This window comes from Cucurbita maxima, unplaced genomic scaffold (genome assembly GCF_002738345.1).
Source record: "Cucurbita maxima cultivar Rimu unplaced genomic scaffold, Cmax_1.0 Cma_Scf00015, whole genome shotgun sequence".
Taxonomy (NCBI): Eukaryota; Viridiplantae; Streptophyta; class Magnoliopsida; order Cucurbitales; family Cucurbitaceae; genus Cucurbita; species Cucurbita maxima.
Genome location: NW_019272031.1, coordinates 2,253,271 through 2,276,134, shown reverse-complemented (window position 1 = coordinate 2,276,134; position 22,864 = coordinate 2,253,271). Strand labels below are relative to the sequence as shown.

The window sequence follows — 22,864 nt, the reverse complement described above, 5'->3', positions numbered from 1 at the left end:
CGAACTTGTAATTTCTTAATCACTTAGTTATGTTTGGATTTGGTAATCATTTTAATTAGAATAGTTGAACAAATTGGTGTATTATATACTATGATCATGATCATATACCTAATTTTCAAACGGTAATAGCTCAAGCCAACTGATAGTAAATATTGTTCTCTTTAGGATTTCCCTTTCAGGCTTCCCAATAGGGTTTGTAAAACGCGTTTGCTAGTTTGAAGTTTCCAAATCCTTATAAGAATGTTTTATTCTCCTCTCCAACCGATGTGAGATCTCACACGAATGCGTAGTGTGAAATTCAAAATCAGTTGAGGAGGAAAACGAAACATTCTTATAAGGGTGTGAAAGCCTCTCCCTAGTAGACGTTTTAAAAAACCATGAAGGGAAGCCTGAAAGAAAAAGCTTAAAGAGGACAATATCTGCTAACAGTGAGATTGAACTCTTACAAATAGACATAAGTATGTTAAGAATATGCATCATTTTTAATCCAAATAGTTTTGAAAGAATAGCCATTAATGCAATCATTATTTTAGTAAATCATATCGAACAAAAAAAACTTGCGACATGGAATCACAAGAAACTCAATGAACACTTAAGAAAAACTAGGGCAAGATACCAACAATCAACGAAAACCTAACTTGTTGATGAAGATATCTAGTTAATGTGTCTGAATAACCAAGTGAAATGAAATTTTAACGAAAAAAGATCACATTTTTATGCTACTTCATCAATTTTTCTCTGAAACCAAAAACTCTCGATTAATGAAGTCTAGTATAGAGTATGAATTTCTCGATATCTCTATTATCAATTTGAAGTTATCGACTTAAACTCTAAATGAGTTTGTATGAGTAAATAGAGATATTATCGTTTCCTCATCTAAAATCTTTGACACGCTAGACTATATTTGCATCCCGACAACATATATACTCGAAATCAAAACAAACATAAGAAAGTAAAGCGTGAAGCGATATCATATATAAGTTCACGACGAAGAAAGCATCAAATTTGTAAGAGAAAATGAGAGAATGTGGCCATAGGAGAAGAAAGAAGAATTTGTGGTAATCCCACTTTTCTCCATGAAACACGGTGGTATGGTCATGTCTTCTCTAAACCAAATTTTTTTGTTGCAGTCTTACAAAAGCGTGGTTAATGAACAGTGATTAAGTGGTTGTTGGGCTTTGAAGATAATATGCATAAATGATTGCTCTTTCTTTAATTTCTACTAAATTCATGCCTTTAGCTTCCCATTTAAGGCCATCTTTCATATGTATTGACATCATATGGGCTACCAACTTTTCTACCTGTTTTTTGATGTGTTTAGGGTTGGTTTTTAGTCGGTCGAGAAGTCAAAGAAGGAGATTATGTAAGGTTAGAAATTAATGGTGATACGTGACTTGTTCATGAGCATCTTTTCACGTTCGTGTGGTGCGTTTCTTCGTCGAGTGGGTAAGTCTTTTCACTTTTTGTAAATTGATATTTAATATGAAACTTGTGGATGAAATGTTGCATCCATAAGAAGATACTCTTATCAATCATAGGAGAAAATTATTGTGATGTCCCACATTGATTAGAGAGAAGAATGAGTGTCAACTAGGATGCTAGGCCTTGGAGAGAGAAACGAGTGTTAGCGAGGATGCTAGCTCTCGAAGGGAGGAGGATTGTGAGATCCCAGGAAGAAACGGAGTGCCATTAATGACACTAGACTCTGAAGGGGGTGGATTGTGAGATCTCAAATCGGTTGGAGAAGAAATGAAACACTTTTTTATAAGGATGTAGAAATCTTTCCCCATCAAACACATTTTAAAAACCTTGAGAGGAAGTTCGAAAGAGAAAGCTCAACAAAGATGATATCTACTAGCGGTAGGTTTGGACTAATACAAATATTCATTAAACTAATGAGAAAGAGCTAACGTGAATTTGTTTAGTTCATATTTTGTTTTTTTTTTTTTTAACACAACTCTGTGTGGAAAACACTTCCATTTTTTTTAAGACTAATCGAGCAGAGATTACAAGACATTAGATATAATACTACTACACTTTGATTTATTCGAGATTGCTTGAATTTCTTAAGATAAAATTTGAAGAGGGCAGATGGGTATTTACCATAGAAGCTAAACAATTTATTCCTAAAATATCTAATCATTTATTTTTAAAATACTTAGGTGTCTTCCTTCCTAAAATACCTAAATTATTTTCATAAAATATGTAGATGATTGGTTAATACAATAATTAGGCTAGGCCTAACTGGATTAAGGATGATATTTTAATACTCCCCCTCAACACTAGTTCTCATTCGTTGGACCATGTTGAGCTCACAGAGAAAGCCCTCATATTTGTCCGTGTTCAGCCACCTTGTAGACAAGTTTGCCACTTGGTCATTCGTATTCTTCTTTCAAAACTTTGTCTATAATAAAATGGTAGTACACTTCCATATGCTCCGTTCTGTCATGAAACATCGAATTATCTACGATACAAATTGCATATTGGTTGTTGCAATGAAGTGATGTCTGATTGTCAACGTTTTTATGTAAATCCTTCATTCAGAGTTTTAGTCATGTACTTTCTTGAGTTGATTCAATAAGTGCTTTGTACTCCACTTTTGTAGTTGATAATGACACTATTAGTTGTCTTTTGCTACACCAAAAAAACATTTTTGAACTGAGCTTGAACACATAATCGGTGCTTGATCTTCGAGTATCATGATATCTTGCATAGTCAGCATCACAGTATCCAACTAGCTTGAAGCCTTTGCTTCTTTTGTACAAAAGAACATAGTCAACTGTATCTTTGATATATTGCAGGATCTGTTGAGCCACATCCAAATGAGGCTTCTTCGAACTTTACGTGTACCGACTAATGACTCCAACTCCATTTTCAAATGTCTTTGGTTGGTCCATGTAGATCTCCATGTTTAACTCTCCATGCAAGAAAGTATTCTTCATATCCATCTGCCATAATTTTCAATATTTACTAACCACAAGTCCGTGAGGAACCTATACAATAATGATTTTTGCCACTGGACTAAATATTTCATCATAATCTAGTCCATATAGTTGAGAGAACCCTGAATCTACAGTTCGAGCTTTGTATCTCTCAATTGCTCCATCCAAGAGGCAAATTATTTCGTAAACTCAATTGCAAGAGATGAGTTTGATATCTTCTAGTCTTGACACTAGTTCCCAAGTTTGATTTTGCTCTAAGATTATAATTTCTTCCTCCATTGTTTGCTGCAAAGCCGTATTTTGTGGTGCTTGTTCATACATCTTTGTCTCTTTAACTCGTCTTCTATAATAGAAGTATTGACATAGTTTATATTTGGATTTCAGATTCATTCTAACCATATAAGTTGTTGATGTGTTATTTCCTTTTCATTAGATTCGCTTGGTTGAGTCACTTCTTTCTCACCAACATTAGTGTCATTTGAATCTTCAAACACATCAAAACTTAAAGTGTATACAGTTTTCTCCCCCTCTTTTATGGAAGAATTTTTTCAATGTTATCCAAGTCTGCTAATACTTCGTTCTTCGAGGGTCACCCTACTTCCATTGTGTCACTCTAATCGTCAGTTATGTGGTTTGAGTATCCTGAATCAATGATTCAGTCATCCTCACAATCGATATGCTCTCTCATCATCGCCATGAGCACTAGTTCGTCTTCTTCTATGGCACATAGTACCTTTGCATCACATTCCTCCTCCATCTCCTTTTTGGAGGTTGCCACATTGATTTCAACGAACATTTTCCTTGGGCTAACAATCCCTGAACATGTGGCCCTTCTTCCTGCAATTGTAGCAAATTCCTTCAAATGATCCAGTTATCCTCGTAATTGATATTTTCTACCTTTATTTTTCAAGGTTGTCATGGTTGTCTTCTAGGTCTCAAGGATGGTTTGGCAGTATTGACATAGATTCATGTCTCAAGTTTCTTTTCCTAACTCCTTGAGTCTTGATCAATCATAAGCACTAGAGGTCACACCTTCTAATTGTCACTCACGATTCTAATGTTTCATAATCCGTCTTCCGAGGGTCATGTTCCATAATCGTTATTAATTTCTGTTAATAAACTTCTAGAAGAAGAATTATTCTCAACTTAGAGTTACGAAGCATCCTTGCAATGGAGCTAGAGTATTAAAAAGGACTCCAATGCTCTCTCTCCAACTAAAGAAAAGAAACAATCGTGCAAGTAAGTGACTTGCTAAACAAACATATAAACCCTTTTCGTAAAAATTAGTCCCTTGATCCTTTTTAAAATTGTTCTTTTATATTTATATTGTTCTTTCTTTTCATGTAGGGTGGAAAAGGGACTTGTCCGGCACCTTAACAACCTTTTATTGGGTTATCAATAATCGACATGGCTTTTGACTCGGGTTAAAATTTTCGTGTCCTTTCAGATAGAATTACGTTCAGAACAAATGTCATCACTAATAGGATTCGTCTCAGATTTGCTATAGCATCACAGTTAAGCATAATAATTTTGTCTCTCCAAAATAACTAATTAAAAATACAATTTGGCTAGATTTATGTACAACCAACTATTTCATGGTTGCTCGTTAGAATAAATGGAACAATTAATAGGAAAATGGTGAGTATGTAACATTCCGAGCCCAACAACTACAAACTCACACTTCAATATAATAAGTTTTCTCCTAAGATTTATAGGTTCTTAGATTTTATTGGAGACCTTAAAGCGTGATTTTTAAACTGGTGCAGAAGGGAAAAATTCCCGGGACACCTCAAGGAGCTCGGAAAAATGTTGATTAAATGGAAAGTTTGGGTCAAGAAGGTTTTAAAGAAGAAGAAGGGGAAGAAGGTAGTCTGGGCTTTTGGATAGTTTGATTCCATCAAGAAATGCGAGGTAAGTAGGTGGATCTTTCTTTTTCGGATTTCTGAAGGATTCTTGCAAGTTTCGTGTTGAAACTCGGTAAAAAATTGCGTCGAAAATCGAAATTGAGAAACGTCCAACTCCTATAAGAAATTTAACTTTTTTTTTAACTTCAAATTCGTTTACTAAGATCTGTGAGTGTAAAAAAAACTCAAGAAAAATATCTATGGAGAGGTAGACTTGAGGTCTTGAAATTTTGTGAATAAATCTAGTCAATTTGAATTATAGATTAGAAGTTAAAATAGTTTGAAACACAAATCTGAAAAATAAATCATTTCAGGCAATCGGCGAAGAACGTGCGGCGGTTAGAGAGAGGAGAGATACATCTGGCAACTGGAGGGACACATGTCGTAGAGACACATGTGCGATGCCGAAATCAACTCGAATTGAAAATTGACTCGCATGGTGTGAAGTGACCCTACAACCCGCGGTCCAAATTGGTAAGTACCACATAAAATTAGGGAGAATACTTGTAGGGTGTGATTCGTATTGCATGCTTGCTAGAGAAAATTACTCCTAAGTTGTTAGATCCGAAATATCCTGTACCCACAAAGTTAATCGTATATGTGATGCCCTTGCTACTTTGATGGAATTTCAAGTTGAAATTTCTATATGCTTATCTCTAATGCTCTACTATTGCTTATATTTGATCATGCTATTTTGGTAGAGATATTTGTGTATCTACACTTCAAGTGTTTGATGGATGCTTTAGCTCCATTGAGCTTGTGTGACTGCAAGCTTAGTAAACTTACTTAAGTGCTATTACTTATCATTCACAAAATAAGTACTTTCGTAGTGACTAGGTTAGGTTGAGATAAGGATCATCCAAATGTTGTTTAGAGGTATCGTGAGGAACGACTAGAGGGTGAGACCCCTTTGACCCTAAACCGCTACAAACTTAGAAATCTTGATTGAGTGAATATGGAAGTCAGAGTCCCTATCAAAACCACCTAACTACCCCTGAGACTTGGAGAACCACCTCAGAACCCCAGGATAAAGGAAAAAGATCCCTTAGCAGACAGGAGCTTGGTATAGCATTCAAGGACCTTCTAGTTCCCTTTCTACTCCAGTGTTGTACCGTCGATCCCGATGAGACGCTGGTTAGGATCGTGCTACTCAATGGTAGATCGACTACTCTACATTATGAAGAATTATAGACCAAAAAGCACTCCGATCGAAAGCAAGAAATCCCTCCCACTTTTCAGGATTTCTTCCAAAAAAGGATGAGCAACGAACAAATGCATCAAAGATTCGAAGTTATCGTGACAAAGGACGCACAAATTTGAGGAGGAGACTATTCAAGGGCCTTTTTGAGCAAAGTATCAGCTTTATTGATGCATTCATGACTCAATTTCTAAGCGACAAAAATTTACATGGTTTGGAGAGAAGAAATTTCCTTACATTTACAGGTAAGGTTACGATGAAACTCATTGGCCAAATCAACTTTTTTGAAATTTACACCGAGGCTAATATCATATGATGAACGATTCATCAATTCGTGCTTGAGAGACTTTACTCTACCATAGCCAAGAAAGCCAATTCTCTGAGCACCATGAACACTCTAAAGACATCTTTTAAGAAACCCTTAAATGCCTTCAGTTTTTGCATGAATCCGTGACCAAGCCATCGAGACATCTATTTGCTATGCCTCCAACATCCAAAAAAGGCTCAAAAGAGTGATGCCCCAACCACATGTATTCGAATTTAAAGTAACCGAGCTGCACCTTTGTTGATCATGATAATTGGGTAGTGGTCTGATGTGATACAAGTGGGACGTTTAACCAAACACTGGCATAGTTCACTGTGGAGGTGAGGTTTCTCAATTCATGGACTAAGTTGGCTTCCCTTCCTTTGACGTAGTCGGTATGACCATAATACAAAGTTTCTCAAGCTAGGATGTATAACGTCTCCCATCTTCTTATTCGTTTGTTCTGTGGAACCTAATGTCTTACTAATGAGGTCATATCAATCCGTATTATGTAGATGAAATCAATGAAAAATACTAATTTTATTCAACGTGCTGTCTATAGATAAATTTAGGATATGTGATCCCTAATAAGATCAATTGAGTATCCACGTTTGTGGTACTAGTTCATGTTTGGTTGCTGAAGCTCCTGTAGAGGCACCTATAGCAAGATTTTATTATATTTAGTCGTTTAGGTAAAACTTTAAAAACAACTCTCGACAAGAGAATCTATGCTATTTAGGAAGAACGACATCAATTTCTCAATCCTAAGGAATTAGTTCCTCTAAAATCCAATAAACAACAAATTACTTAGAATAGTTTGCAAATTTGTGGCACGAAAATGAAGAAGAAGAAGAAGAAAAAGAAAAGAAAAGAAAGAAAAACCGTATTATTGGAAGATTTTCTATAGATGGAGTGGCAAACTCTTCTACTTAGGATCAATGCGGCATCGAAGCGGAAAGAAAGTGGTATGTACACTCGAATTGTATTATTGAAGTTAGTTTATAGAGATGGAGGTGTGAACTCCTCAAAAAAAAAAAAAAAGGACAAATAGTGAAACGAGTTTTGAGCAGCTAAATCTTCCTTCTTGGCCCGGAAAGTTACCTGGTCTATCTTTCTAGTGAGGTTGGATACAGTATCCACTTCCCTTTTTCGGGTAGAGGGATCTTCATTTAGCCTATTGGTATGATATTCTCTCAGTCTATTGTTTTAATTCGTTGGGTATGCTCTTTCCATAGACGACTTTTCAAAAGGAAGGTAGATATGCTATTCTCCTCAAAAAGACCATATTTTTTTTAGTAGGAAGTAGATTAGTCCGTGAAAAAGCCTTGTCAACTATAATAAGTAGTTGTGACTCAAAATCAGTCGTTGCTAGTCTCTTAATAACATGGCCGGTCAGCGGTTAGAAGGGAACTTTGGAAGCTTACCTTGACTTATTGTATTTCTAAACACAAAAGAAACTTCATACATCCTTAATTTGGAATTCAAATCTCCATTTTTTGTTCCTGTTGAAGAAAATAAATCTCCTTCCACCACTGAATTCTGTGAGGTTGCAAGTAATATTGATCCTCTAACATTCTTACATGTAGTTCATGTTGTTCCTCGGAGAAGCTTCTCGTGGTGGCCTAGCTGTTGTGTGAATTCATGATGTTATCACCTTGTCATTTCAACCTTTGTTTTAAGGGATTGTCATTTCAAGTATTGCTACTATGGTTCCTAGTAGACTTTTTTTGGATGATTTTTTTCCACTTTTAACTAAATAAATTAATTTTATGTCCCTAATATATTTTCTTAAAAATTTAATCCATTATAATAGAGGAATGAGTAAGAATCCACTCTTAGAATTTGAACCATAATTTATAATTCGAATTTGGCACCGGATGTCCGACACTCTTCTGCAACATGATCATGTCACCTATTTCTTTTTAAGAGCTCGTAAGAGTGAAAACTATTCTTACAGACCAACACAAGTTCATTCGATATGTATTATCTTCATTAATATGCTTTTTAGGAAAATTTTAGTGAACCCATCTAGCATAGGATTGTTCCAGACTAAGATTGAGCCATAAGAAATGAATATTATCGTTTTAATTTGAATATGATATCGGTGCATCACATGTCCACTTTTATCATGTTATAACTTACTCTACAATATGTCTTTAATCATTTAAAATCAACTTTGTATGGGAATACTAGGGCATTTAAATGAGAAGTTTTATATTCAATATGATCATGTGCAGATTGTTAGACGAACACGACTCTCCACAATGGTATGATATTGTCCGCTTTGAGTATAAGCTCTCATGGCTTTGCTTTAGGGTTTCTCAAAAGGCCTCATACCAATGGAGAGTATATTCTTAGATTATAAACTCATGACCATTCCCTAACTTAACCAATGTGGGACACTTTCATCTAACACATATGACTGAAATTCCTATGAAAGAGAAACTTTGTACTATATTAGGAAGATTTCTACTAGGCCAGTAACTCTAATTTGAGTTAAAGAACTAAGATTCCTGTGATTGACAAATTAAAATCATTGTACCAGCATGAAATAAAAGATCTAAGTTAAGAATAGGGCACAATAGTTAGAATGATTTCACGATGTTCAAGTTAGAACATTTCTAATAGATCGAGCATTCATGGATCATGAGTTACAATCAAAGAACCAAGCTTAAGTATTCCTAAAATATTATTAGTCTCGTGAGCTAGGTCAATTAACAATTGTGAATGGTATCATCATCGCCAAGGTCACTTCTTATTCCCACTGGTATGTTATTAGTGTTATTAGAGACACAAATTGGACCTAAAAGTGTGTATGTCCAACAGCAGGTGTAGGATTCAATATCATCCAGCTTGACTCAAATTGGTCAATAGAATAGCGCATCGAGGCTACTTCATGTTTAGTGCAACTAACGTGTGTGGACATGGTCAATGGCTTTTCTAAACACGGTCACTGCTCCATAATCTTGAAGCGAGATGAGAGACCATATAGGTAGACACAGTTAGTTGACCAGCACGCTTGCTCACTCCCTCAAATTCAATGTGACTTTATGGTCCCAAGGAAGGGTCACCAGCTAATCTTTCATAGATGATTTTTAGGTTCATGATGCCATATTGTTTTTCACGTGATTTATTTATGTTGTGGTCATGTCTTTTAGATTCAGACTACCAATGATTCACTTCTTAGAGAATGTAAGCTAGCTAAGCAAGAAGATAATAAAAGTTGGTTCACCAATAACTTAGTTAACCTATTCAAGAGAGCAAGAGAGTGTGAGGCACCAAATTAGGCGAACAACTTTTAGACCCTAATTCGGTTTGTGACACATATGAGAGCCATCTCATGAACTCCCAAGAGCTTAATAGCTACAAAACTTAAGCCTAAATTTCCAAGGGTCTAGATTAAAGCATATGGTAACTAATTAGGTCATGAATGCAATTAAAGCCAACCAGTAAATTACTTGCCGAGATATCACCTTTCTTTTTCAAATGATAGTTGACCAACTGGTTGAGGTAAGAAGTGTTCGAGAGCTATGCAGCCACAAACGAAGGTCATTCCAAAGCGTTAATCCTTTTTGTATTTTGGTTATAGTTTACCATAATCCCCACTACTTTCGATTTGTAAATGTTTCCATCCTTTAAACATAATTTATATCGTAATTTTTTGTTGACAATCTATCCATTCACATCGTATTCAAAGCTTCGAATAACTAAGTCATAATAATTTAGGTTACATCACCAAGACATTGGGATATGAAAGAGAGAGAACCCCAAGAGCAATGCCTTCAACTTCACAAAACAGTCCGACAAGTTTAGATTCGGTTGGCTTTAGATTGAATCCGTTAATATATTGTTAAAAAATACCCTTTAGATTTTAGTGTTTGAAACATTTTTTAAAACTTCAAAAACACCTTTAAACTTTCTTAAAACTTCAAAATATTCTTAGGTTAGTATACGAACAAATCTATTAGTAAAGAGTTTGGACCTATTTGTATGAGATATAGATAGACAGTTTCTATCTATATATATTGGCGATATGAATTTTTAAAATTTTTTTTTATAAAGATTAAGCGTGTTTTAAAATTTCATAAGTATTTAAAAAAATATGATACGAGTATTCTTTAACTTTTTTAAAATTTAAAAGATCTTAATAAAAAAAAAATAAGCTTTAAGGATATTTTTTAAACGCTATAAAATTTAAAGTTCCGTGAACCGGATAATAATGAAGCAAACCCCACAAGACAGTGTTTTGTTTTTTGGGGGTGGCATATGGCATATCATTGAAGATAGTGCCCTTAGCCCTAACATTGTCACCATTCCATTCACAAAAAGAGTGTCCCTTTGCTCAGCTTGCATCCAAATTACACAACCTTTAATACACAATGGGTCATCCCCAAGCCCCACCAAAGAACTTGAAAGCTCAAACAAACCTCATGTGCCTCTCTTTTAACCTTCCAAACCAACCAAGAAGAAACAAGTTTGAACAAATTATTAGATTAGAGGACAACGACATTTCTCTTGACCGACCGACGCAGTGCTGCTTCCACATCAATATCAAGTTTTTGTAACTTTTGTGTCGAAAATATGTAACAACGTTAAGGGACTGATAAAACAGAAAGAAAGGGTAAAATATATGAAGGAACAAAATCTAGACATTACTTAACAAATATCATTCACGATATCTATATTCAACTGTGCCCTGGAGATACGGTCAAAGCACGGCTAATGTGCTTCTTTCCGACTCGACTATAGAACTCGGCATTGATAGCACTACTACCATTTTTTTGGACAGTACCTCTCAACAAGATTGATCCGACCATCTTTAGTTTAGGTAAGGGCCTTTTATTAATAGCTTTCAATTTAAAAACACGGTTGGAAGGAGTGGTGTGAGACAAAGTGCAGGAATCACAAAGGCATCAGACTAAGGATTCAGAAACAGTATGAGCTTGGAGCCTACTTTGGAGCTTATCAAGAAAGGGCCATGGAATCTAAGAGCTAAATTAGGCTTTCAGCCTTCCTTTTCATTTTAGATGCAGACATCTCCTTTCTTTGGGCTCTTACCATTTAGTAAAGTATCATCACTTTTGATTGTATCACGTCCCGAGTTTCGACACGGGTGTGACCCATGGTAAAAATGAAAGGAAGAAGGAGAAGAAAAATTGCCATAGATTTCGCGCGAATTGAAGTTTTGCAAAATGAACACAAATCGAATCAAATGAGTTTTGTACATGTAAAAGGAAATGGGGAAGGGGTACATTGTATTAAAAGGAATGTGAACTATGAACTTAAGGACTCTATACATACCTCGGGTTGACATCCCTCTGTGACTGTTGAGCTCCCAAGCACCCTATGTCTCGACCAATGCCCTCATGGATCTAAAAAAAGGAAAAATAGCACGGGATGAATATATGAAAGTGTACGCAGTAAGCAACTTACGTGTAGGTTCTCATTGCATTCTTGACCTAACAGATGACCACTAGATTAATCTAGGTTCTAGGCTTTTCGCTCTTGTTGTGCACAAACTTGAATCACGTAAGGGTTTGCAACGATGTCTAGTGCCTGGAGTTGAGGCGCTACCTTAAGTACACTTCACAAATTAGGTGGGGACAACATGGTGAGTGTTAGCTTACTCGTCGTCCATGCGAGGTAGCTACGAACCCATCCCACAGGCCATGGAGTTGCCCAAAGTCAGGGGCGCTATCCCGTAGGCACCAACTTTGCTGACTACTTGCATGATCAATACCTCCCATAGGCTGAATCCTCTACTCAAGGTAGTCCAGCCAAATTCTCACACTCAGGTCACACAACTCTAACCGGCCTCCCGCCTAGCTCAACGGTACCAAACCAGAGTGGAAAGGGGTGTGGAAACTCCTCAACGCCGCATTGTCTCCTACTGGCCTGTGCAGTACCTTATTTTCCACCGGGGTTACCGTGGGGATCATCTAGGTCTCTGGGCCGATTTGGCAGCGTTGAAAAAAGTCCATGTCTCTAGTGATGCAAAACTGACATCCAAGTTTGAATTGTACAAGAGTGTGAGGTCTCATCCTCTGTTCATTACTCATAAATCCATAGCGCTTATCCTCTCGAGGCGTTACGTCGTAGGTCACATACTAGCCAAAAATCACCGTTTTGCCTCCATTGACTTTGACCTTTTTTTTTTTCTTTTTGTTAGGTATCTCGAGGCGTCCCAAACACTTTCTTCTATTGCATCGGCTGGAGATTTAATCTTTAAGGCCCTCAATAAAATCTCAAAAACTCAAAATTTTCCATACCTATTGGACTCAGTGTTATATAGATTGATTCCTTTGTCATTTTGATGAATAAAGTTGGTAAACTCCTACTATTTCATCTCACTCATGCATGCATTACATACATTTTCATGTGGCTTTCAACATATCTAGACACTATAACTCTACTTGTAGTGATGGCTCAACTAAGAACATTCAATTACCGGGCGTTTCTTGGGACGCTCAACGAAAAAAATTCAATGGTTTCTAGTCTTCCTATCGAACACAGCTCGAACCTTTACAACTTTTGAGTCATTATAAACTAGCCAGCTTTCACAGTATAGGAAGTTGCATCTGTGCTAAACAAGAGATCATTAAACATAAGTCTTCTTCTTCGAATAAAATATCGATGTCCTAAGACTATTGTATCGTCAACATACGACAGTACAGATCAGAAAAAGAAAATGTCTAATTACAGTACTAGCTCAGAAGCATTAAACTAGATTTCTGTAGCTTTTTCCATAATCTCATATTAAGAATTCAAAGAAGATGCTAAAATTACAAAAGAGAGTAGAATGATTTTGTTCTAACCAGGTAAGTCGCTCAGTAGTCGAAAGGACCGACAGAGGTTATCCCTGATATCAAATTTCTTGAGTCCTGTCGGCTACCGTAGTCGTCACAGGTATTGTTCGAAAGCCTCTGGATTGGCACAGAGTTGAGAAGTTCTAAACCACGCTTCCCCATTTCCTGAACTTCGTCGGGTGAAAGTATTTTGATACACCATACACTGTTTACGAACTCCCTGGTTTGCATAAAGAAGTTTCATGGTTGAGGCTGCTAAATAATTGAAGATAATATTGGGAAATAAACTAAAATCAAGAAACCATGCAAATGAGGGATGTTATGGAGAAGGGGAGAAACTTACGGCCACGGGCCATCCCCAAGGAGAAGAACGTCGTTCTCCCGGTCAACAAATACAAGCTGCCAGCCTGATCTCAAAGGATCCTCCAACTCGCCTTCTAGGCCAAACATGCGAGCAAGCTCACTGCGTAGCTCGAGGTAGTTGTTGAATTTTGTTATATCCAAGGACCTACTGTAGGTCCCTGATTTATGAACCTGTACAAAAAAATGGATGGACAAAAAGTGGGTTAAGGATACTAACAAGGCCATTTGGTTGAATCAATGTGAAGAAGCTATGTTGAATCACCTTGACAAAAGTTCCATTTGGTTGGTTTACTTGGCCCACGTTTTCATGAGGCTGCAAGAAACCCGATTCGTCGACGCAATTTGTTGTTGGATTTACGGAAAAATCGGTACCGGATGAGCTCATGTAGTTGGAAGAAAAAGGTAGTGTTGTGGAAACATTATCATTGCCAACTCCCCTAAGGTTCGACATCCCATTCTGCATTAGAAGGGATGAAGACTCTATGTTCACACCAAATAAAACATGGTTTTCTGGATCCGAACCCTCATCTCGATCACCGATAGCACACTCCCTTCCGGGGAAGGGTGGCAATGCAACCGTATTCTGAGACATACCACTTTCTACTTGAGGAAGAAAGAACTGAGAAACTCCAGTAGAGAGAGGGTCAATAGCAGCCCTCTTTGATGGCCAACCAGCTGAAGAAATTACTGAATTTGCTCGTTGAATGTTAAGCAGCTGAGACGATTCGTCTTGGACAAATGACCCTGCAAGACTATGGAATGGAGAAACAGTAGGACTGGTTACAGGGTTACCATTGGAATCGGAAAAACTTGGTTGTTGGCAAAGGGAAGGGACAGTTTGCAGGGACGGTGATTGGGATTGTGAACATGAAGCGAACTGAGATATAGCAGGGATTGTACAAGGAATCGGTTGATGACCAACCAGTGGCTGTGGCTGTGGCGATGGCTGTGGCTGTCTTGGTTGCTGTTGATGCTGCGGTTGTTGATTATTGAACGACGGCTCGGGCTGCAATTGTGGCTGAAGGTGATGTGACTGAGTTTGAGTTTGGGACTGAGAATGCTGCTGATGTTCTTGAACAGATTGCAGAAACGCGTGCTGAGATTGAGACTGATGCAACATCTGAGGCTGCATTAAGGTTGAAGGCTGACAAGGGAAACCTTGAGGCTGCTGAAATTGCAGCATCGATGCAGGCGCTAGTTTGGAATAATCGATTGCTCTCATCTCCTGAAGCGCTGCAGCAGCCATGGCTTGATACATGTCGGATTGCATACCGACCATGGATGGATCAAGCCTCGGATGCATCCATGGTGAGACCCCATTTCCCTGAAAGTTTAGACACTGGATGCCACGATCGCTGTTATCTCCCCGGAGCCACATGAACGGAGAATTCATTCCGATGTCACTATCCTTGATGCCTAAAAGAGAAAAATATAGAGAAGTTAGACATGAGTACCCATAAAACTGGAATTCATAGCTAGAATATGACTAATGATGGTAATTGATGAGAGGAAAAGATACCAAACGAAGGCAGTCCGGTTGGCCATTGTCGCTTCAGTCGAAGTGGAAACGGTGATGGATACATTGGAAATGTGGTTAATGGTTCGATTTCCCACAAGGACACTCTTGGCTGCCGCTCTCCGGCTGTTGACTCATCCCAGCCAACCTGCATCAATCCGTTTATTAAAGTTATGCAGCTATTCTAGATTCATAAAGATAAAAACTTAAGCTTCACTACTCACAAAGTGTTAACTGTGCTCACTAACCTTGACCGAGCGCCAATGCGAATTTTGCCATCTTACAGGATCCAAGTCACTAATGCCAGTGATTGTTCCCATGTAGCTGCATACACAAGAAAAGATAAGGAAACGACGAATAGGCATCCAATTCTAGGGGTAACAACTTCGGTACTCAACTAAAGAAGTTGAAATCTATTGAGGATTATTGAGAGGAATAGTCTCACATTGGCTAATAAAGAGGAAGATCATGAATTCATAAACACTGTTTCCATTGGTACAAGGCCTTTTGAGGAAACCAAAAGCAAAGCTACGAGAGTTTATGCTCAAACTGGACAATATCATACCAATGTAGAGGTCCGTGGTTCCTGACATGGTATCAGAGTCATGCTCTTAACTTAACTATGCCAATAGAATTCTCAAGTGTTAGAACAGAGAAATTGTAAGCCTCGAAGGAGTAGTCAAAGGTGACTCAAGTGTCGAACAAATGGTGTACTTTGTTCGAGGTATCCAGAGGAGTCGAGCCTCAATTAAGGGGAGGTTGTTTGAGAGCTCCAAAGAATGAGGTCTCAAGAGAGGCTCTATAGTGTACTTTGTTCGAGAGGAGGATTGTTGAGGATTATTATGAACAGCAGTCCCACATTGGCTAATAAAAAAGAAGATCATGAGTTTATAAGTAAGGAACGCTGTTTCCATAGGTATGAGGCTTTTTAAGGAAACCAAAAGTAAAGCTGCGAGAGCTTATGCTCAAACTGGACAATATCATACCAATGTGGAGATCTGTGGTTCCTAACATGGTATCAGAGTCATGCTCTTAACTTAGCTATGCCAATAGAATCCTCAACTGTCAAACAAAGAAGTTGTGAGCCTCGAAGATATAGTCAAAGGTGACTAAAGTGTCGACCAAGTGGTGTACTTTGTTCGAGGCATCTAGAGAAGGAGTCGAGCCTCATTGAGAGCTCTAAAGAAGGAGGTCGCAGGAGCGGCTCTATAGTTTATTTTGTTTGAGGGGAGGATTGTTGAGAATTATTATGAAAAGTAGTCCAACATTGACTAATTAAGAGGAAGATCATGAGTTTATAAGTAAGAAACACTATCTTCATTGGTATGAGACCTTCGAGGAAACCAAAAGCAAAGTCATGAGAGCTTATGCTCAAAATGGACAATATCATACAACTGTGGAGGTTCGTGGTTCCTAACCAAAGCAACTAGATAACAGGTAACTTCTTCGCCAAATTGCAATAATGAGAGGCAAGGCACGTAACCAGACAGGACTATTTCACCTAAGAGACAATTTACATAAAGAACAATAGAACTAATATTCGAACCTACCGACGAACACTTGATTCTTCTGTTTCAAACAGCATCCGAAAGCGCATCCCGACAGAAACACGAGTATGGTAGACTGCCTTCACATATTTGGCCAGTGGTATGACAAACTCTGAAGGGCTAGCCCTGATCAGAAATCCAAGTTTTTTATATAAGAGCAAGAAGTAGATTAAAAAACAGTAATAGCTCGAGAATTCAGAGTAAATTCACACCTCGGGTTAAAGAATATGGTAAACCGACTATTGGTAGCAGCTGCATGGGCTGCAGCAGCAAGGAGTCCTAAATGCATGCTATCACTCGACAAAACAGATGAAGGCATCACGGTTTGCGGTCGACTTGCACGCCTGATTCCAAGGAGTAATTGGTTCTTTTCATTCCTGAAGAAAAAAGGTCAGTATTATACAATAGATGGCAGGCTCACTGACAAGCTGGTAGCTCGAAGTCAAGGTCCAATAAATAGTTATGAAACTATTTTATAGCGGATATCATAAGCGAAACTTGATAAGCAGGAGTCAAACATGAGACAACACCGCATACCAGATAAAAAGCACAGCATCACCAGCAACGAGTCGTTTAGCGCTCACAAAGACACTCCATCCAGTTGTTAGAAGGTGTCTTTTAGGCTGGCCTGCAAAGACATCAAGAAGTCAGTTCTTCATTAGCAGATATTGTCCTATTTGAGCTTTTCCTTTTGAAGTTCCCCTCAAGGTTTTTAAAACGTGTATGCTATGGAGAGGTTTCCACACCCTTATAAAGAATGTTCCGTTCTCCTCCCCAACCGATGTGGGATTTCACAATCCACCCCCTTCGGGACCAAGCATCTTCGTTGGCACTCGTTCCCTTCTCCAATTGATGTGGAATCCCCTAATCCACCCCTTTTGGGGTCCAGCGTCCTTGTTGGCACACCACCTCGTGTCCTGCCCCCTTTCGAGGATCAGCTCCTCAATGGCACATTGTCCAGTGTCTGGCTCTAATACCATTTATAACAACTCAAGCCCACCGCTAGCAGATATTGTCCTCTTGGGGCTTTTTCTTTCGAGCTTCCACTCATGTGTGCTAGGGATAGGTTTCCACACCCATATAAACAATACTTCGTTCTCCTCCCCAACCGATGTGAGATCTCACAATATCCATCCCAATGCCACCATTATACAAATTAGATGCAAAGAGGGTAGGTTAAGGGAAGAAACTATATAGAAATGAACACCCACCACGAAAAATATGTCTAAATTTCCACTCATTATCATGTAGGTCCCTCGCAATCAGCTCTTGGGCTGGAGGCTGCATGGAGAAGTCCTGCATCGAAACTATATTGTCAGAGAAAATCATGAACTAACATTTGCAATGACTACTGAACACCTTAAAGGGCACTTACCAAAGGAGGAAATACTTTTTCAGCAGCACGGCGAGGAACCGAAAACCCCCCATGTGTGCTGGTATCACTGGCTGTCAAAGTTTTGCAAAAGTAATTTGTTGGCTGCCTACTTGGAGTGCCCAACTCAGCTGGAAGGTAGGCTTCTTTCAATTCTTGCTGCATAGCAATGTAATTCATATCAAGCAAAACATGAAAAATGAAAGCCAACCAATCAAAATGCGAGAAAGGAGATATAATCCTACAGCACTCAAGGGTTGCAAAGTCATCTGAGCATATACTTCATCAGTGTCAGCATCCGCCTGAAGTTTTAAACACTCAGAGATTAATATGAAGCCTGGCTTACAATAACCAGACCCAGAAGCAAGCAAAGTATCAAGCCTTACATGCATTGTCAAGTTGTGAAGTTGACAGATGAGCTGCGGCGGTAAACTTGGGTAATTTGGGATCTGAGTATCCACCTCTTTATTGGTAGATGCAGTAACCTGCCCAGAAGACAAGTTGGAATAAACTTCAATACTTGAAGAGCCTAAAGATTAAATATGAGAGATCATATCAATCTCCAGGAACAGAGGAGATTGAACTGCTGTCAAAATCACACCGGAACACAAAATAGCAATGTAACGGTCTAAACTCACCGCTAGCAGATATTGTTCTCTTTGGGCTTTCCCTTTCGGGCTTCTCCTCAAAGATTATAAACACGCTGCTAGGGAGAGATTTTCACACCCTTCTAAAGAATGTTTTGTTCCTCTATCCAACCGACTGCTAGGGAGAGGTTTCCACACCCTTGTAAAGAATGTTTTGTTCCCCTCTCCAACCGATGTAGAATCTCACAATCCACCCCCATTCGGGACCCCTTTCCAATCGATGCGGGATCTCACAATTCACCCCCATTCAGGGCCCAGCGTCCAAGCTCTAATACCATTTGTAACAGTTCAAGCTCACCGCTAGCAGATATTGTCCTCTTTGGACTTTCCCTCTCAGGATTCCCTTCAAGGTTTTTAAAACGCGTCTACTAGGAAGAGAATTCTACAACTTCATAAAGAATGTTTTGTTCCCCTCTCCAACCGACTGCTAGGGAGAGGTTTCCACACCCTTGTAAAGAATGTTTCGTTCCAGTCTCCAACCGATGTAGGATCTCACAATCCACTTCCTTCAGGGCCCAGCTTCTTCGCTGGCACTCGTTCCCCTTTCCAATCGATGCAAGATCTCACAATCCACCCCTCTTCGGGACCCAACGTCCTCGCTAGCACACCACCCGGTGTCTGGCTCTAATACCATTTGTAACTGTTCAAGCTCACTGCTAGCAATATTGTCCTCTTTGGGTTTTCTCTTAAAGTTTCTAAAACACGTCTGCTAGGGAAAGGCATCCACACCCTTATAAAAGGAATGTTTCATTCCCCTCTCCAACCGACGTGGGATCTCACAAGCATCCAAAAACACATCAACAACTATATAAGGGTTGTTAATTCTCAACAGTAAACCAAGTTTTAAAGGCCAACGAGCAAAAGAATCCCAAGTAGCCATTGAATATACCTCCTAATCGTGGAGTTTACCTGCTCACTATGTCCTTGAGGAAAATAAACAACCCGACTCCCAACAGCCGGAAGAGAGACAAGAGGACCCGCACACGCATGCCAAAGCTCAGAATTCAGGACCCTCCTCTCACCTGCAAAATTGATATCAATTTTCATGAAAAAGGCCAAGAACTCCGCAGCTGGACCACTCAATCGGTTGACACACACAGGTTGAAATTACAAAACAAAACTCCAAGGCAACAAAAGGACATAAATCTAGGATAAACTGCAAAATCCAAGGCCGCCGGAAGGCAAAAAAATAAGCAGAATCATCGATTACTTCCATAGCCCATTAGCAAACAAAATTGAAGCAAAATGGTTCAAAATATGCATACCTTCAGGAGCCTGAGGACTAAACCCAGCCGCAGAGAGCCTCATTGTTACACAAACTAATCAATGATAACCTTCAATCCAACAAAGAAACAACAAATGTGGTTCCCTCTCCTCAACCGAAGCCGGTTTCGTAACAGAACAGAGTAGTTTTGAACCTCATCCGAAGCTTAAAATCACCACAAACGCTCCCCCCAAGTTTCAAACAATCTCTAACTCACAATTACAAAACAAAAAAAGAAGACCCAGATAAAGTTTCACAAAACCCAACTCCTCCTCCTCCTCCTCCTCCAGGTCAACAGATTACGAGTTCTGGAACAGAGCCCACAAACATAAAGATCCAGAAACGCCTGGGAAGCACCAGATCTTCAAGGAAGAACACGAAACTTTGAGATTTTTAGTATTAATAAAAGACCCAGATCTCAAAACCACCCCCCATGTTCATTTCTGGTACTAACAAGGACCCATTAAGCACTGACTGAGAGGTACCCTTTTCACAAAAAAACCCAAATAACATCATGCGATTGCAAACTCCATGGGTATGTAGGGAGAGCTTCCCAGGTTTGTTTTGAGTATCAGAAATGGAAGGTTAATAGGTAGTGATGGAGAGTTGTAGTAGTAATAGTTGTGTTGATTTACCATCCGAATCGCTCCCGAGTGCTCTGTTTCTCTGTTTCTTCTCTGTGTTGATGCTGTGTGTTTTCTTTCTGACTGCTCTGTTTTTGTCTGCTCCAAATGTTTCTTAATTTTCTTTTTGATTTTGGGTTTATGGGTCAAGACGCTTTGCTCCAATCAATCAAAGCACAACCGCCATTATTTCTCGCTGTCTTTTTCATCTCAGGGGAAGAAAAAGTAGAAAGACACTGTAGAACGAGCCAAGGAGTGGAAGAGAGAGAGAGCAAGAAGAAGAGGGTTTTATTCGAATGAGAGAGAAACTATCAGATTTTTTTTTTTTTTTAATGGCGAAGAAGATGACAACAAAAACAAAAGTAAGCTGCATTTTTTCCAAATTTTCTAACACTTTTTCACCAACAAAAATTGGTTAATTCTTTTATTTTTAATTACTATTTATTTCTTATAAGGATTTACAACCCACCTGCGTGCCAAGGAACATTCTCATACGTAGACAGCTTCTTTAGAGCGTAGGTTTCTCAAAAGATAACAGAAGCGTGCAAAGGTTTTTTCGAGCTAGACGGAGATTTGCCCTCCAATGTAAAGACAGAAGTAAGCTTGACTGCAAGACCCATCTGTCTATCATAGATGAAAGTCAGTCTCACACAAATTTATATTTATTTTTAAGATCAAAGTGGATATTTCTCCCTACTAATTTGCTAGGATTAGATTTCAGTAATTTTTCTAAATTATATATATATATTTTATATTCTTCCCCACATATTTTTAATGGATAATTTTCATTTTCTATCCTAATTTATATTAAAAATAAAATATTATAATAAATTTAATATTTATTTATTTATTTACTCCGTATATATATATATATATAGGAATTGGGGTCAGGCCAAGGTCAAAAATGTAATCTCCATCCCGACCTAATTTATCTAATACGAAAAAAAATTTCTCTCCTCCCGTCTCCCTCCCTCGAGTTTAAATGGAGTTTTAGTGGGTCTCGTTCAAAGTATTGTCCATTTATATTAGATTTTTAAGGTAGTTTGACTTGAAGTTTTTGGTCAAACCTAGATTTTTAGCTCACACTTATATTTAAATATTATTTAGGAAAAAGCATATGGTATTTTATTTATTTATTTATTTATTTATTTTCAAGTTGGGTATAAATTCCATACATAACTTTAAAATTTAGTTCACATGAACCTATAATTTATTTTTAAATGAAATATTTAAAAGTAAGAATAACTTAATTATAAAATTGAGATTAAAATATTATTTTAAACCTTAGTTTATTCAGCAACATAAAATAATCACTTTTTTCGAATTTTTAAATCAATTAAAAAAAAACAGTCCTTTTTTATGTATATAATTTATTTGAAGTGAGACGGGGGCATACTGCGGCGCCCAGGACGGGAAAATGGACTGGACAGAGAACTAAATTACCAAAATAGCCCTCACAATAATGAAAAAAATATATATTTAAATATGGAATAATTTTTTAATAATTAAAAGGGAGAGTAAAAAAGTTTCGATTTTTTATTTTTTATTTTTTCTTTATTAAAAAGGAGTGAAGTATTTTCCTTAAATGTAAATGTTACAATTAGATGATGTACTATTTACACTGTATTAGAATGACCCCACCTCTTTTCCTTTTTTACCCCTTTCCTTCCCTTCTTAATTTTAATTTCATCTCGTATTGTCACGTCCTAACTTTAAGTTAGAGATTGATTCGAGCATGATTGAATTAGTTAAGATATATATTTTTAGAAGTTTCTTATGTTGATTGTTTCCCATTCGTCCTCGTTTCTCTTCTAAATGAGACTGAAGTGACATTATCGTTAAAGAGTAAAAATGTTCATTTAATCTACGAGGACCCACCTCAAATGAAGAGATTTTTTTCTCATTTACTAAACTGGGATACGGATAGAGATTACCCACCTTGATCCTCATGAAAGTAATGAAAATTTTTATGCGGTGAAGGATTGAAATAGAGATGGGGATGGGTCAGTAAAGTCTTTTAGATCTTTGCTCTACCCTATGGACATTTATATTAAGATAGTGAATGGCCGCTTCTTGGATTGAGGCACTACCTCATAAAGATATGATGGGATAGTATGGTGAGTGTAAATCTAAACATGATTCATGGAAGGTTAGCTGGCGGAGGTTTTGTCATGACATCAGCCACTTGCTCTTTTGTATGACAATGTTATAACATCACAGTTCCATTTATACTTAAATCACGGAGGAAGTGGAAACGAACATCAATGTGTTTGCTTCGACCGTACAAGACTGGATTTTTAGTCAGCTTAATAATGGAACTATTATCATAGTACACCACTTGTAGCTCCAACTGGGATATGATCGAGTTCTTCCAACAT

The 22,864-nt window shown here is 38.0% G+C and overlaps 1 protein-coding gene and 1 long non-coding RNA gene across 2 annotated transcripts; one reads left to right on the top strand and one right to left on the bottom strand.

Moving 5' to 3' along the window:
* Positions 1–1,365: 1,365 nt before the first annotated feature.
* On the top strand, positions 1,366–5,491 carry LOC111490527. The gene is made up of 2 exons (XR_002719581.1): positions 1,366–1,446; positions 5,161–5,491. It is a non-coding gene; the product is annotated as an uncharacterized LOC111490527 (long non-coding RNA).
* Positions 5,492–12,943: 7,452 nt separating this feature from the next.
* LOC111490375 (auxin response factor 6-like) lies at positions 12,944–20,792 on the bottom strand. Its single transcript, XM_023138966.1, has 14 exons — positions 19,865–20,792; positions 19,509–19,621; positions 18,339–18,437; positions 18,198–18,254; positions 17,956–18,111; positions 17,792–17,876; positions 17,118–17,208; positions 16,793–16,957; positions 16,584–16,706; positions 15,282–15,357; positions 15,037–15,181; positions 13,780–14,933; positions 13,498–13,688; positions 12,944–13,374 (listed from the first exon to the last, which is right to left on the bottom strand). The coding sequence occupies exons 1-14, from the start codon at positions 19,905–19,907 to the stop codon at positions 13,176–13,178; spliced, it is 2,697 nt and encodes an 898-aa protein (XP_022994734.1). The 5' UTR covers positions 19,908–20,792; the 3' UTR covers positions 12,944–13,175.
* Between the last annotated feature and the right edge of the window lie 2,072 nt (positions 20,793–22,864).

Coding starts and splice junctions, on each gene's coding strand:
- LOC111490375 (XM_023138966.1), bottom strand. CDS start 19,907: ATGAGGCTCTCTGCGGCTGGGTTTAGTCCTCAGGCTCCTGAAG. Junction 17,209..17,791: donor ATTTAGACATATTTTTCGTG/GTGGGTGTTCAT, acceptor ATGTCTTTGCAG/GCCAGCCTAAAAGACACCTT. Junction 14,934..15,036: donor AACCGGACTGCCTTCGTTTG/GTATCTTTTCCT, acceptor TTTCTCTTTTAG/GCATCAAGGATAGTGACATC.